The sequence below is a fragment of the Carcharodon carcharias genome, chromosome 27 (genome assembly GCF_017639515.1).
Source record: "Carcharodon carcharias isolate sCarCar2 chromosome 27, sCarCar2.pri, whole genome shotgun sequence".
Lineage (NCBI taxonomy): Eukaryota > Metazoa > Chordata > Chondrichthyes > Lamniformes > Lamnidae > Carcharodon > Carcharodon carcharias.
In genome coordinates this window covers 10,142,169-10,157,744 of record NC_054493.1, presented here as the reverse complement: position 1 = coordinate 10,157,744, position 15,576 = coordinate 10,142,169, and the positions used below count along the sequence as shown (strand labels likewise).

The window sequence follows — 15,576 nt, the reverse complement described above, 5'->3', positions numbered from 1 at the left end:
GCCAGCTTTAACATAAAGCATTCAAGGGCATTTCACAAAATTTTACGCAGCTACATTTAACAACGAGCCACACGATGAGATATTAGGACATAAATTTGGTGAACGAGGTTGGTTTAAGGTGTGTCTTAAAAGAGGAAAGCAAGTTAGAGAGGTTTAGGATCAACATCCAAAGCTTGGGCTGCCAATGATGGAGCAATTAAAATCAGGAATGCTTAAGAGGGTGGAATTGGATGAGTGCAGATATTTTGGGGGGTTGATTGGCTGGAGGAGATTATAGAGATAGGGATGATCACAACCATGGAGGAAAACCAAGGATGCTGATTTTAAAATGCTACTGCCTCTGAATTGGGAGCCTTTGTAGATCAGCGATCACAGGGGTGATGGGTGAGCAAGACTTGGTCCAAGTAAGCACAAGAGCAGCAGAGTTTTGGATGGTGGAGGTTGAATCTGGAAGGATGACCGGGAGTGCATTAGGGTTGTTAAGTCCAGAGGTGACAAAGGATTGGATGATGGTTTCAGCAGCTGATGAGCTGAGACTGGGTGCAGTCAGGCAATGTTACTGAGGAGGAAATAGGCGGTCTTGGTGATGATGCGGATATGTAGTTAGAAACTCATCGTGAGGTGAAATATTTCACCATGGGTGTGAACAATCAGATTCAATGTCAGGGAGTTCCCAGGGAGAGGAATGGAGTCGGTGACTAGGCAGTGGAGTTTGTAGCAGGGACTGAAGACAATATCTTCAGTCTTCCCAATATTTACTGAGAAAAGCTTATGTATTGAGCGATGCTTATTGAGGAAAGCGGTGATATGGCAGATTTAAAGGAGAAAGGAACAGTGCCTGGAGAGAATTGTTAACAGTATTTGTTAACATGGGGACCAAGAGATGAAGTTGAATATTTAACAGTTCAAGTGACAAAAGTATTGAGGAAGCAAGAGGTGAGTGTCATGGACAAGTTAAGTTCGGAGAGGGTATATCGGAGACAGGAGAGAAACTAGAGAAAGATGTTCGGGGCTAGGGCAGGGGGAAGCTTCAGAGGATCTTTAGGCCAGGTGGGCTAGTGGAAGGGAAGGAAGCAGGTGGAGGCAGCTGAATGGATGATCTTGATCTTAGTGACAAAAGTCTGTGAGCTCCTCTCTCTTACTATTGGAAGTGAGGGTAGAGGAGACAGTGGAAAAAGGTTTAAGAAAGATAATTTGCATGAGAGAAAAGAAGCCTGGGGTTATATTTGCATTCGAGGATGATCCTAGAATAGTGAACAGTTATGGCAGGTGAGAAAAGAAACCTTTAGTGCGTTATATGCTTCAGCAAGATCTGGGGGGTGGATGGTTAAACCAGTTGTCCGCCGTTCAAGTCTGCATCCCTTGCAGCCAAACAAATGGACATGAGGGTTGTACTGGGGGGAGTGTCCAGGGTGAGAGAGAGTCAAGGCTTTACTGGGAACTAGAGCATCAAAGGTGGACATGAGGGTGTGGGTCACTGTTTAAAAATAAGGGGCCACTCATTTAAAACAGAGAAGAGGATTTTTTTCTTTCAGAAGGTCGTGGAATCCCCTTCCTCAAAGGGCAGTGGAAGCAGAGTCTTTGAATATTTTTGAGGCAGAGTTAGATAGATTCTTGATAAACAAGGGGGTGAAAGGTTATCAGGGATAGGCGGGAGGTTACAATCAGATCAGCCATGATCTTACTGAATGGAGGAGGAGGCTCGGGTTTCCAAGTGGCCGACTCCTGCTCCTAAATCGTATGTTTGTATGTTAAATGGAGGAAATTTCTCCTCATGCAGTGCTAGATGTCAGACGTCAGAACGGTGTGTGAGTTGGAGAGGAACTTGCAGTTGATGGCGTTTGTATCCACCTGCTAATCTGGTCCTTCTAGGTGGTAGAACTTGAGAGTTTGGGAGATTCTGTCAAAGTTCTGGTCGAGTTGTAGATATATAAAATCTCTCTCTCCGCACTTTGCCCCTCTCACCTCTCTCTCCGCCCTTGTGGGCCAGAGTCTTGTGCAGGCCCAGACCAGGTGACAGGTTCTCTTCCCTGAAGGACATTGGTGATCTAGTTGCATTTTTATGACAATCCAGCAGTTTTCATGGTCACTTTCTCCCAGTGCCGGCCCCACAAATGACCAGATTCATTCAGCTCAATTTCACAACCTGCCTTTGTGTTTTTGTGGGTTCTCTCTCACTCCCTTTTTTCTGTTTTCAATCAACTTCACAGGATATTAGAAGGGGAGGATTTGCAGTCAGGAAACTGAAATCAAACATCACATCAGGATCTGGCAAAGTTGTTCAATTAATTGTAACCTGAATATTACTGGATTTCGAACATGGAAGGAAAAAGCACCGTTCACGTTGGAGAGAAACCATACACTTGTTCTGTCCTGTCGAGACACAAGCAGAGTCACACTGGGGAGAAGCTGTGGAAATGTGGTGATTGTGGGAAGGGATTCAATTATCCAGTTAGGCTGGAAATTCATCGGCGCATTCACACCTGGGAGAGGCCGTTTACCTGCCCCAAGTGTGGGAAGGGATTCACTACCTCATCCCATCTGCTGACGCACCAGCGCACTCACACTGGGGAGAGACCGTTCATCTGCTCCAAGTGTGGGAAGGGATTTACTCAGTCATCCAACCTGCTGACACACCAGCGGATGCACACTGGAGAGAGGCCCTTCACCTGCTCCGAGTGTGGGAAGGGATTCACCATTTCAGCCCACCTGCTGAGACACCAGCGAGTTCACTCTGAAGAGAGACCTTTTAAATGCCCAGACTGTGGGAAGTGCTATAAAAGTTCTGGGGAACTGATGTCCCATCAACGTGTTCACACTGACGAGAGACCATTCAGATGCTCTCACTGTGGGACTGGGTTCAAGCAATCATCTGACCTCACTGTACACCAGCGCACTCACACTGGGGAGAAGCCATTCTCATGCTCCGTGTGTGGGAAGAGATTCAATCAGACATGCACCCTTCTGCGACACCAGCAAGTTCACACTGGGGAGAGACCATTCACCTGTTCCATGTGTGGGAAGAGGTTTGGTCGGTCATCCACACTGCTGAGACACCAGCAAGTTCACAAGTGACTATAGTGATTGGATTTTTCTCTTAATCACATCCAGGACTGAACTGGAGGAACAGCAAGATCAGGAGAGACAGAATCTGACCGGAGAAGCTGTTTCTCACAGATTCTGTCTCTCTCAGATTCAGAGGCAACTTTTTTACAATGGTCACCCCAGTGACTGAACATTCAGGGGCGTTTTGGGGGCTTTTGCAGGGAGAGTTTTCCTGCCGTCCTTGTGTATTTTGCAGTTCCTCTGATTAGCATCGACAATTAGAAAGTGCTGATTAATCCTTGCTGACAATTCTTACTGACTTCCACATTCTTCACAGTGACACCTCCATCATGAAATTAAATTATCAAGGAGCATGAAACAAAACAGTAAAATATTTCACAGGCACATCAATAAAAGCTTCATCGATCAACATTGATATTGATGAAGCTTGGAAGTCGCTGATTCAATCATTTCTGACACAGCAGCAGCAACATTTGGTAAAGGTGGAACCCACAACAAAGACTGGTTTGAGACCCACTCAGCAGAGATGAATCTGTCATTGAAGCAAAAAGCACAGCCCACCTGATGCACAACATAAACCCAACAGCTAGACCACTGCAAAACTTGAAAGTCTCCAAGATAGTTGTGCAAAAGACAGGGAGGAGCTGTGTAAATAAACCCTGGATCAGCCTACACCAAGAAATCCAAACTGACTGTCACACCAGGAACTATGTGTCATGTATGATGGGATCAAGAGGCCGCTTGGTCCGACCATCACCAAAGTTGCCCCTCCCATGAAATGGGCAGATGGTGAAGTGCTGACTGACAGAAGTGAGCAGGTTGTCACTGGGTTTAACACTGGGAGCTGTGCTCCCTGTGAGACGGACATCTCCCAGTCTCTATTAGATTCTGCCCAGCAGCTTCCTGTCAGGGCTGAGTTGGACCAGGAAACCTAATCACTTGAGCTGGAAAAGGCCATTGATTGTTCAGCAAGCAGAAAGGCACCCAGCAAGGATGGAATTCCAGCTGAACTGCTGGAGCACGGAAAGTCCCATCTACTGCCACATCTTCATCATCTCCTCCTCTGTTGGATGGTCAGATCCGTTCCACAAGACAGGTGTGACACAAAAATCATCACAATAAACAAAAACAAAGGTGACAGAGGAGATTGCAACAACTACAGAGGCATCTCACTCCCTAACGTCACTGGGAAGACCTTCACTAGGGTCAGGCTTAAAAGGCTTCATCTGCTTGCAGACCGAGAGTATCCAGAAGCAGAGTGCAGTTCCTGTGCTGGCAAATCTACAGAGGACATGATCGTCTCCAAACACCAGCTCCAAGAGAAGTGTACAATTGGTATTTAATCTAAAATGCTGCCAGTTCCTGTGCTGAGAAAAGTGAAACGTTAAAATTACTGAGTGAAAGTAAACCTTTAAGTATGAATTACAATTGCCTTGTACAATTGGAAAAGACACCAAAAAGTTTGATTCCCTGAAGATAAGCTTCACCCTTGAAGTTATGTTTCAGAGCTCACAAGTTGTGGGAAGCCCCATCCTCTTCAACACTTTTTGGTCTAAGATGGTTGAAGCTCTGTTTACCTGTGAAAGCTCACTTCTTTAGTTTTATTTTTCTTCAGCTTTATTACAGTCATTTGGAAAGGCACCTGAAGAAACAACAAAAAAAGCACTAACATTTGGGCAAAGCTGAGAAAAATACCAGAGGAATGAGGAAAACAAAGTTGACAATGGTGCTCGGTTCGTCTTTAATCTGAAAAATAAAGTTGTCTAAAGTTAACACAATTGTGCATATTTGTGAATGTTTGCTCTGCCCTTTTGCAAACAAACAGTGAAGTTAACCCTTTCCACTGACTGCATGGTGACGATTTGAACAAAAGGTTTTGCCTTTTAATGATTTGGGGAGACGGTGGCATAGCGGTAATGTTGCTGGATTAGTAATCCAGGAACCAAGGTTAATGTTGTGGGGATATGGGTTTAAATCCCACCATGGCAGCTGATAGAATTTGATTTCAGTTAATAAATCTGGAATATAAAACCAGTCTCAGTGATAACGACCATTGATTGTTGCAAAAACCCACCTGGTTCATTAATGCTCTTTAGGGAAGGAAATCTGCCATCGTTATCTGGCCTACATGTGACTCTAGACCCACAGTGATGTGATTGACTCTTAACTGCCCTCTGAAATGACCTAGCAAGAGCAGTTAGGGATGGGCAACAAATGCTGGCCTTGCCAGCGATATCCACGTGCCATGAAAAAATTTGGCTTTGTTATTTGTTATCTTCAAGACAAAGTTCTTGAGAACGGGAGATATGGGAGTTATCTCCAAACTGATTGCAAACACTTCTGTCTCTGATCTACAGACACCACATTCTGAGAAGATTGAATTGAACAGTAAAGTTCCCCCAGGGCTCATGAGTGAGATGGAATGGCAATTATTGGAATTCTCCACTTAGGTAAAAAGAGCAAAATCACACCACCAACTGGTAATTGCAATGACTCGTGCTGGGTATAGTTAATGGAATTTGTCAATCCATCAGGGTGAGATGTAATCCAGATGTTCAGGCTAATGCTTGGAGACACGGGTTCAAATCCCACCATGACTGCTAGTGGAATTTAAAGTCATTTAATTGAATCTTGGGTTCAGTACTGACTCTGCTGGCCTACATGTGACTCCACAGCAATGTGGTTAACTCTTAACTGTGTTCCGACATGGTCTGAGTGCAATTAGGAATGGCCATATTCCATGAAAGTATATATTTTTTTAAATTGTCATAATGAAAGTGTCCATGAAACTAGTAAAATGTCTTGGGACTTACTTGTATTTTTTAATAGAAAATTGCATTTATAACCTGGCCACTTTCAGAGGGAGTAAACTTAAAGTGAAGAGGGATATAGAATCTGGATTTAAAAAATATCCACAAACTGGATGCAGGTGAACAGAGAGCTGGAGAATCTTTAAAGTCCATGCATGAACTTTTGTTTGAACCAGATGTATTTACGACATGCCAATAATTTAGAATTCTATGAGATGAACTGCAGGTGGGGAGGATGAATTAAAGTCAATCGTTATCACCATTTACTGGAAAAGTTTTTACATTTATTCTTGGTGCAGCTCAAGGGTTTGTGTTGCTGATTCTGATGATTCTAGTAGCTTTACTTTGTCATCGATGGAATGTAGTCAAGACATTATGAAAACACAGCTTAGAAATAGCTGGGTTAAGCAGAAATCAGTTTGTGAGAAGTCAATAAGAATATTCCCTTCTCAAGGTGGGGAGATCTGTAATAAATCAGTCCAATAATCTTATAAAATCTTTAAAAATTCATTATTATAGGATTGACTCGTTCTCTCTTACTCATGAAGAAAGCTTCCTGGATTGACAAGCACAGGACAGTGTAGGCCTGTTATATCTGACAAGGACATGTCTCTAGCACAGAAACTGAAACAAGTCAAACTTGGTGAGGTGGGGAAACCTCATGACCCATATGTAAACTAACTGTCTGAATAAAGATTAAACAGGATGTCGTAGCAAGCAATGACTCAACAGACTTCCAATAGAAATAGCAGGGATGTTCTTGAATATCTGTCCCTTGCTAATGGACAAGTGGATAAGTGATTGGCATAAGACCCTCAGAAATAAAGTACATGAACGGGCATTCGAGAGGAAAAATCATTTCAGACAGGAAAGAGCTTCTCAAAATGATGCATGTTGGCATTGGCCAAATGCTTTGGCTCAAGGAGACTGAGAAACCGTGACCTCCAGCCACAGAGATCAGCATCCCCCTGCTCCGGGACCAGTAAACCATCCCAAGGAGACTGCCATCTCCAGCCACAGAGATCAGCATCCCCCTGCTCCGGGACTAGTAAACCATTCCAAGGAGACTGTCACCTCCAGCCACAGAGATCAACATCCGCCCCCCCACTGCTTCTCCCCATCCATTTGTCCAACCCGGGATCAGTAAACCATTCTCACCTGTTGTGGGTCATATTTTTTTTCTGCCCATTTAACTGATGTATCATATCTAAACTGTTGCTTCTTAATAAATTGCTTTAAAATCACCTATGACTTCGACTGCCTTTTTGGGTAATCTGTGACTCCTGGACTAAAATCTTACACTTGTCCAGGAGAGTAACTGAAGGGATGAGAACTGAAATAATCTAGAGTAATGATGGGTGTTAGCTGTGGCTCAGTGGTTGCATTCTTATCTCTGAGTCAGGAGTGTGTGAGTTCAAATCCACATCCAGAAACATGAGCATAAAATCCAGGTTGATATTCTGATGCAGTACTGAGGGAGCACTGCATTGTCCTGTCTTCTAGTTGAGACCGTCAACTATGGCCCCATCTGCCTTCTCAGTTGGGTGTAAAACTGCCCAGGATGTTATTCCAAATAGCGGAGTTCTCCCTGGTGTACTGCTTCATATTTATCTCTCAACAAACATCACTGAACAGATTATTTGGTCTCAGTCACATTTCTATTAGGGGGATCTTGCTGTGCACAATTTGGTGGACTGCATTTCCGACATCACAACAGTGACTACACTTCAAAAGAACTTCATTGGCTGTAAAGCACTTTGGGACATCCTGAAGTTGTGAAAGGTGCTATATAAATACAAATCTCCATTAACAAAGGAGAAAAGACCCAAAAATGGAACAGTCGATAACAGGACATCAACCAGTTTCCTCTTATCTTAGCGAAATCAAGGACTTGAATACTCTGTGTGTTTGATACAAAGCTGATTTATTAAACATTTTTTTTATTCATTCATGGGATGTGGGCTGGGCCAGCATTTATTGCCCATTCTTAATTGCCCTTGAGAAGGTGGTGATGGGCTGCCTTCTTGAACTGCTACAGTCCATGTGGTGTAGGTACACCCACAGTGTTATCCAGAATATTAAACTCCAGCCCAGGTACAGGGATTATTAACATCAACAAAAATAAACTCCAACTTTCAGATTGAACATGGTTCAGTCCTGGATGTGATTAAGAGCAGCAATAACAGCAGAATCCAACCCCTGCAGCTTGTGACCTCGCTGGTGTGTCTGCAAGGTGGATGAATGAGAGAATCCCTTCCCACAGATGGAGAAGGTGAACGGTCTCTCCCTGGTGTGAATGCGCTGGTGTTTCAGCCTGAGGGAATGCTGAATGAATCCCTTCCCATACACGGAGCAGGTGAACGGCCTCTCTCCAGTGTGAGTGCGCTGGTGAGTCAGCAGATCCATTTTGACTTTAAAACTCTTCTCACAGACAGAACATTTAAAAGGTCTTGTGTCAGAGTGAACACGGTGTGAAGTGAGGTGAGGAAGCTGAGTGAATCCCTTTCCACACTCAGTGCAGATGAATGGTTTCACCCCAGTGTGAATGCGCTGGTGTCTCAGCAAGGTGGATAACTGAGTGAATCCCTTCCCACACACAGAGCAGGTGAACGGCCTCTCCCCAGTGTGAACTCTCTGATGATCCAACAGTTTGCATAACTGAGTGAATGCAATCCCACACTCAGGGCAGGCGAATGGTTTCTCCCCAGTGTGAACTCGCTGGTGTAACTGAAGGCTGGATAACTGAGTGAATCCCTTCCCACACATAGCACAAGTATACGGCCTCTCCCCGGTGTGAACTCGCTGGTGAGTCAGCAGGTTTTGTTTTCTTTTAAAGCTCTTCTCACAGAACATTTAAAAGGTCTCGTGTCAGAGTGAACAAGTTGGTGTGCAGTGAGGTGGGTTAGTCGAGTGAATCCTTTCCCACACTCAGAACAGATGAATGGCCTTTACCCGGTGTGACTGCGTCGATGAATTTCCAATGCCGATGGCGATGTGGATCCCTTCCCACAGTCTCCACATTTCCATGGTTTCTCCGTGGTGTCAATGTCCTTGTGTCTCTCCAGGTTGAAATCTCGTTCACACAGAATACACGTATGGTTTCTCCCCACTGTGAATGGTGCAATGTATTTTCAGGCCGTGTAACTGGTTAAAGCTCTTTCGACAGTCAGGGCACAGGAACACCCTCAATCGGGTGTGTGTGTGTTGGTGTTTTTCCAGTCCCAGGCAGAACATACCAAAAATTTTCCTTCCACATTCAACTGCCGATGATATTCAGGTCCTGATGAATCGAGTGACTTTGTCAGATCTGCAGAAATCTTTGCAAATTATCTCCTTCTAATCGCTGGAAAAGAAGTTGACAATGTCAGTATCACTATCAGCCCAGGATAGAAATTCAGAATAGGCAATTCTAATTCCGATGGAACATTCTTTCTTCTCTTGTTTCCCCAAAGATGTGGTTCAATAAAAGTAAAAGAAGAGAAAATCAGCAACAAAGTCCCAACAAGAGTTCAGAGAACCTTTGTATCTAAACCAGGATGTTGTTCTCCGTGTCTATGAAACACTCTGTACCCTGATGTCCCCACCAGTTATGGAAGATGGACACCAGATGCTCCCTGTACAGGGTTATTGGGGCACAGACGAGGTTACGAAAGAGGCTGGCACCTAGTGTGAACCCACCACCATCCCCCACCATATGCCCTTTACATCTTGGATCTTCAAATTGCTGTTTTAACCAAGAACAGGTCCAGGAGAAGATCCTCTAACTTACCCAGTCCCTCCACATTGGACAGGCAAAGATTATAACCAAGCCCTTCAGGTGGTTGCAACCTCTCACAGGCGCATGGATTTCTTGGGGCTGCAAACATCATCCAGTTCTGTTAAATCGGCCGGAACCTAGGACCCTGTTAGGAACAGAGACCCCGAATGTCCGCCTACTCAGTGACGTCTCCAATAAGCAAGCGCATGCGCTCTACAATTCTATTTTTGTCATGCGCTCTACACCCCGCTGAACCAAGATGGCGGCCGTTCACTTGGACCTGTTTCTTGGTCTCTTACTCGAAGCTGCAAACGCGGGAGCTGCAGTTTCGTATTTGCAGCTTGATGTCTCCACCAGATGTTTAGAAACCCTCCCCGTAGACCCGCCAGCTCCATCGCTTCCTCCGCGTTTCCGCATCCTTACCGGTTTGGGGATACGACAGACAAGAGGCCCTCTAGAGCCATCACTGCGCATGCTCCAAACAGCGGGCGGTACTGCGCACGCGCACTACTCCTGTGGTGGGAATAGGGGACATTCACCATCGCGGAGGATGCTGGGTAACTTCCCGCCATGGACAGTCCAATCCAGTGAATAGTGATTTCTTTTGTCGTGACGTGGAGATTGGGGCACTGTGGTGTGGAAATCAATAAAATTCGTAACCAAGTTATAGAGAAACCCGAGTAAAACTCTCCTTCCATCTTCTCTGCTTCAGCCAACAGTTTTTCCATCCATGGGCCTTTTAATGCTCCTAGGTCAGGAATCCAGCTAGAACTAGTTTGTGTACAAGGTGATTGCGTGGGCCCTGAGCTGTGGAGGGATTTGAACAAAATAATGGTAATTTTAAAGGCTGAGGGCATCAGAATTTTACTCCCGACTAATGATGAAGAATGCTACCTTAACTACTGAAAGAGCAGAAAAGTGAAACATTGTCCATCTAAATATTGGAAATAGATTCAAAATGAGGGGGTTATCAAACTCTATATCTTTTACAGACATGGAAAGAGGGAAATGAATGACCTTTAGAGATCTACTCCACTTGTGAATCAGTCACCACTCGCCAATACTGTTACACTTTCAGAGTTCAGGGGCTCGGAGGGAAAAAACAATGTGGCCATGAATCTAATTTGGGAAATACAGTTAAAGAAACAGGATTCAATTTATAAACTAAAGTATTGAACTTCAATTAACAATAATTGTTTGCAATTAATATATTCATATTTCCCAATACTTGTGGGGAGGAGGTGTGGAGAATGTTCACTGTTTTATACTGTTCTATTTTTCTATGATTATGATGCATGACCTTCCCCTCCAATCTGTAACATATAAATGGCGAACCATTCTACCCAGAATGCTCCATGTGGGTGAATTCAGCCTATCTCCATCAGAAGGGTCGAAATGCACAGGGATGGCCTCTCCCTTCTCAGAGGGAAGGGATCTGCTGGACACAGCCTCTCCCACCTTAAAAATATGTGGGGCTTCTTCATATTGCAACATCCCAGCCAATTGGTCATTGTGAGGTTGCAGGAGAGTAATGCCTTTACTTTATAATTCCATAAGCCATCTGCCTTATCACATTGGGGTTATTACCTTAACTGGGCTCTTTATTAAAAATGTTACTCAGGTATGTGAAATGTGTGGAAATATTGGATCAAACTCTACTAGACACTCTGTGTACCTAACTAACCAGTGAACCCCTAATATCTGTTTCAGCACACAGGTAGATCGATTTTTCCACAGGGATGAAGGTGAGAGAATTATCCACCCTAGGATTCTCAGTGTGGACAAAGTGTGATGTGTTTTGAGACAGGATGACAGGAATGTCATCAGCGAACTCACAGAGGGGAGAGGCCATTCACCTGCCCCGTCTGCTGGAAGGGATTCACTCAGTCATCGAGTTTGTTGCTACACCAGTTATTCACCTGCTGTGTGCATGGGATGTCCCAGTTCTCCACCATGGGATTCTCAGTATGAACAGAGTGGGATGTGGTTTGAGACAGGATGTCCCAGTTCTCCTTCCTGGGATCCTCAGTATGAACAGGGTGGGAATGTGTTTTGAGACGGGATGTCCCAGTTTTCCACCCTGGGATTCTCAGTATAAGCAGGGTGGAATGTGTTTGGAGACAGGATGGTCTCAGTTCTCCTCACTGGGATTCTCAGTATGAACAGGGTGGGGTGTGTTTTGAGACAGGATGTCCCAGTTTTCCACCTTTAAAGGGACAAGGAGAGGACTAGATGGATAGAATGGTGATGCTTTATGACATCAGTGCAGTGCCTGGGATCTCACCTCCCTGAACCCTGCTCAATATTGGCTAAGAGAGTTTGACGGGACAATGCAGGGAGATTTTACTCGCTATCAAAACCGTGCTGTACCTGCTCTGTGGCACTGTTTGATGTGGTACGTTGTGGAAGTTTTTCTCTGTATCTACCCCGGGCTGTAGTTGCCCCGGGCATGTTTGATGGGATGATTTGGAGGGAGCTTTGTTCAGTATCTAATTCTAACATGTGTTGTACCTACCTTGGGAATATTTAATGGGGAAGTGTAGAGGGACCTTTACTCTGTTCCTAATATATGTTGATCCTGCCCTGAGTGAATTCCACATGGAACAGGCACATTAAATTCTCTGACCATGAGAAATGCTCTAAAAGACTAAAGTCATTAATTCACAATACTGTGCTAATGGAGAGAGGCTGTTTAAATGTCCTGTGCATGGAAGTAAGTGAGATATCAGTGAGTTCATCTGTGACTGCAGGGGTTGGATTCTGCTGTTATTCATCACATTCAGGCCTGGGCCATGTCAGAGTGCCAGTGAACTTGAATTTCTGTGAGTCTTTAAAAATTAAGTTTATTGATTTAATTAATTCTTTCATCTTAATGGCATCACAGAAATCAACTATTATTTACCATTTGTGATTTTCAATCTCGGGGTTTTTTCCCGAAGTAAATGTGCCCTTGTTCACTCTACAGGAGCTCAGGGTGCAGGTGCAGTGCTGGACAGTATTTGAATTATGCCCAGTGTCGTTTTGATCAGAACCATGCAAGTACTGGATGCACTCTTCAGGCAGGTGAGTTGATGGCATGCAGAGGATCAAGGCTTTAGAAAAACCTTGTGACGGCCATAAGGCCTGAATAAGAACCTGCAGGGCCCACGTTAGCCACTCTGGGGCTTTTTCCCATGAACAGGCCTGGGTTAATAGCTGCCATCCTGCTACATAGCAAATGCGTGGCCATTTTGGTGAGGGAACAGGGAGTGGATGAGGCTTCAAGGTCCCAGTGACCAGGAGAGAAAGTTATTGAGTCATTGATTTCAGTACCAGTCTGCACACAAGTGAGAACTGAACCCAGCCAGAGTAGAAGGAGAAAACTGGGAGTGGAGGAAAGGAATGGTGTAGATGGCACATTGAGTTTGCTTCTCATCACAGGGAGGAAAGCACCAAGACGCACACCCAAGTGAGAGTGTCCCAGTGCACTGACTGTGGAAAGAGCTTTAACCAGTTACACAGCATGAAAAATATCACACCATGCACAGCACAGAGAAAACATACACGTGTTTTGTGTGCATGGACCAGGCTTCAACTGGTCATTCAACTGAGAGACACATGGACAAAGACACAAGGCAGCATGGAGAAACTATGAAAATGTGAGGACTGTGGGATGGAATTCAATTATCCCAGCTGAATGTCATCAGCAAACTCACAGAGGGGAGAGGCCATTCACCTGCCCCGTCTGCTGAAAGGGCTTCACTCAGTCATCAAGCTTGCTACTACGCCAGCAAGTGCACACAGGTGAGAAGTTATTCACCTGCTGTGTGCATGGGAAGAGAATCACTCAGTCATTTACCTGCTTCCTGTCTGGAATTAAATTTGCTGATAATGGATCCACTGCTTTTCAGAGATCCTGGGATTCATTTCAAATTGTAACAGGACTTTGGCCCCTAACAGGCTAAATGTACATTGTGTTCTTACACAATTATCTGTGTCCAAACCCCTTCAAACAAGATCAGAAAGTAGGAAATGATGTGTTGTTGTTCAATGTTTCTTTCTGTTAAATGTTTCTTTCTTCCCTACTGAGACCATGAGATTACTGGATACTTACGGAAGGACTCATCAGAAAGAGCTGAGAGTACAATCAGCACATTCATTCTAATCTGGTTACTCTGGTCAAAGTTAGATCAGGTCAAGAGCCCCGACCTTTTGTGTATGGAACCATGTTTCTTTTAGTAAGGTCTTGCTAACTTGATAATAAATATCAACATGTTCTGTTTTTGTTTATTAAAATGGAAAAAATCAATCCAATTAACTCATAAATGATTTAATCCTCTTTGGTGAGTCTGTGAGATAATGTCATTCCTTTTCTCATAGTTTGTGCCTGAAAATCTCATCTCTTTCTGAGAGATTTAATGTTCGTAAGTGTCTTTACTATTGAGAAACATTTAATAAAGTTATTAAGATTATTCAGATCTTCCTCACTTGGCCTGCCTCCATCTACATTCCACACCGTGAGGCTCAAGAAGATTCTGCCTTTTGTAGCTTCAAAGCTTTTCTCTTGGTCAATGCAAACATTTCCATTATACTCTTTCTCCTTGTAATCTGTCTTCAAATTCTCTTCATCAATCATAGAACCACAGAACACTACAGCACAGAAAACAGGCCATTCGGACCTTCTAGTCTGTGCCAAAATATTACTCCGCTAGTCCCATTGACCTGCACCTAGTCCATAACCCTCCAGACTTCTCCCATCCATGTATCTATCCAATTTATTCTTAAAACTTAAAAGTAAGCCCGCATTTACCACGTCAGATGGTAGCTCGTTCCACACTCTCACCACTCTCTGAGTGAAGAAGTTCCCCCTAATGTTCCCCCTAAACCTTTCACCCGAAAGCCATGTCCTTTCGTGTTTATCTCTCCTAATCTAAGTGGAAAGAGCCTACTCACATTTACTCTGTCTATACCCCTCATAACTTGTAAACTTCCATCAAATCTCCCCTCATTCTTCTACGCTCCAAGTCCTAACCTGTTTAATCTTTCCCTGTAACTCAATTCCTTAAGACCAGGCAACATCCTAGTAAATCTACTCTGCACTCTCTCAATCTTACTGATATCCTTCCTGTAGTTAGGCGACCAGAACTGTACACAATACTCCAAAGTTGGCCTCACCAATGTCTTATACAACCTCACCATAACATCTCAACTCCTATACTCAATACTTTGATTTATGAAGGCCAGTATGCCAAAAGCTTTCTTTACAATCCTGTCTACCTGTGACACCACCTTCAGGGAATTATGTATCTGAACTCCTAGATCCCTTTGTTCCTCCACACTCCTCAGTGCCCTACCATTTACTGTGTATGTCCTACCTTGGTTTGTCCTTCCAAAATGCAACACCTCACACTTTTCCGCATTAAATTCCATCTGCCATTTTCTGGCCCATTTTTCCAGTTGGTCCAGATCCCTCTGCAAGCTTTGAAAGCCTTCCTCGCTGTCCACAATGCCTGCAATCTTAGTGTCATCAGCAAACTTGCTGATCCAATTTACCACATTATCATCCAAATCATTGATATAGACAACAAACAACAATGGTCCCAGCACAGATCCCTGAGGCACACCACTAGTCACAGACCTCCAGTCTGAGAAGCAATCATCCACTACCACTTTCTGTCTTCTCCCACACAGCCAATTTCAAATCCAGTTTACAACCTCTCCATGGATACCAAGTGTCGGAACCTTCTGAACTAACCTCCCCTTGTCAAAGGCCTTACTAAGGTCCATGTAGACAACATCCACAGCCTTTCCTTCATCTACTTTCTTAATAACCTCCTCGAAAAACTCTACAAAGTTCATTAAACATGACCTACCATGTACAAAGCCATGCTGACTATCCTTAATCAGCCCTTGGCTGTCCAAATAATTGTATATCCGATCTCTCAGAACGCCTTCCAATAATTT

At 44.1% G+C, this 15,576-nt stretch overlaps 1 protein-coding gene across 1 annotated transcript in view; it reads left to right on the top strand.

Annotated features, from left to right (window-relative positions):
* The window catches only part of LOC121270159 (zinc finger protein 229-like), a gene marked incomplete at its 3' end in the record, with an annotated part of 34,446 nt that overhangs the window by 6,347 nt on the left and 12,523 nt on the right, over nt 1-15,576 (top strand). The window contains exon 4 of the mRNA XM_041175466.1: nt 2,211-3,074. Coding sequence (XP_041031400.1) covers nt 2,320-3,074 — 755 coding nt within the window. The remainder of the gene's footprint in view (nt 1-2,210; nt 3,075-15,576) is intronic.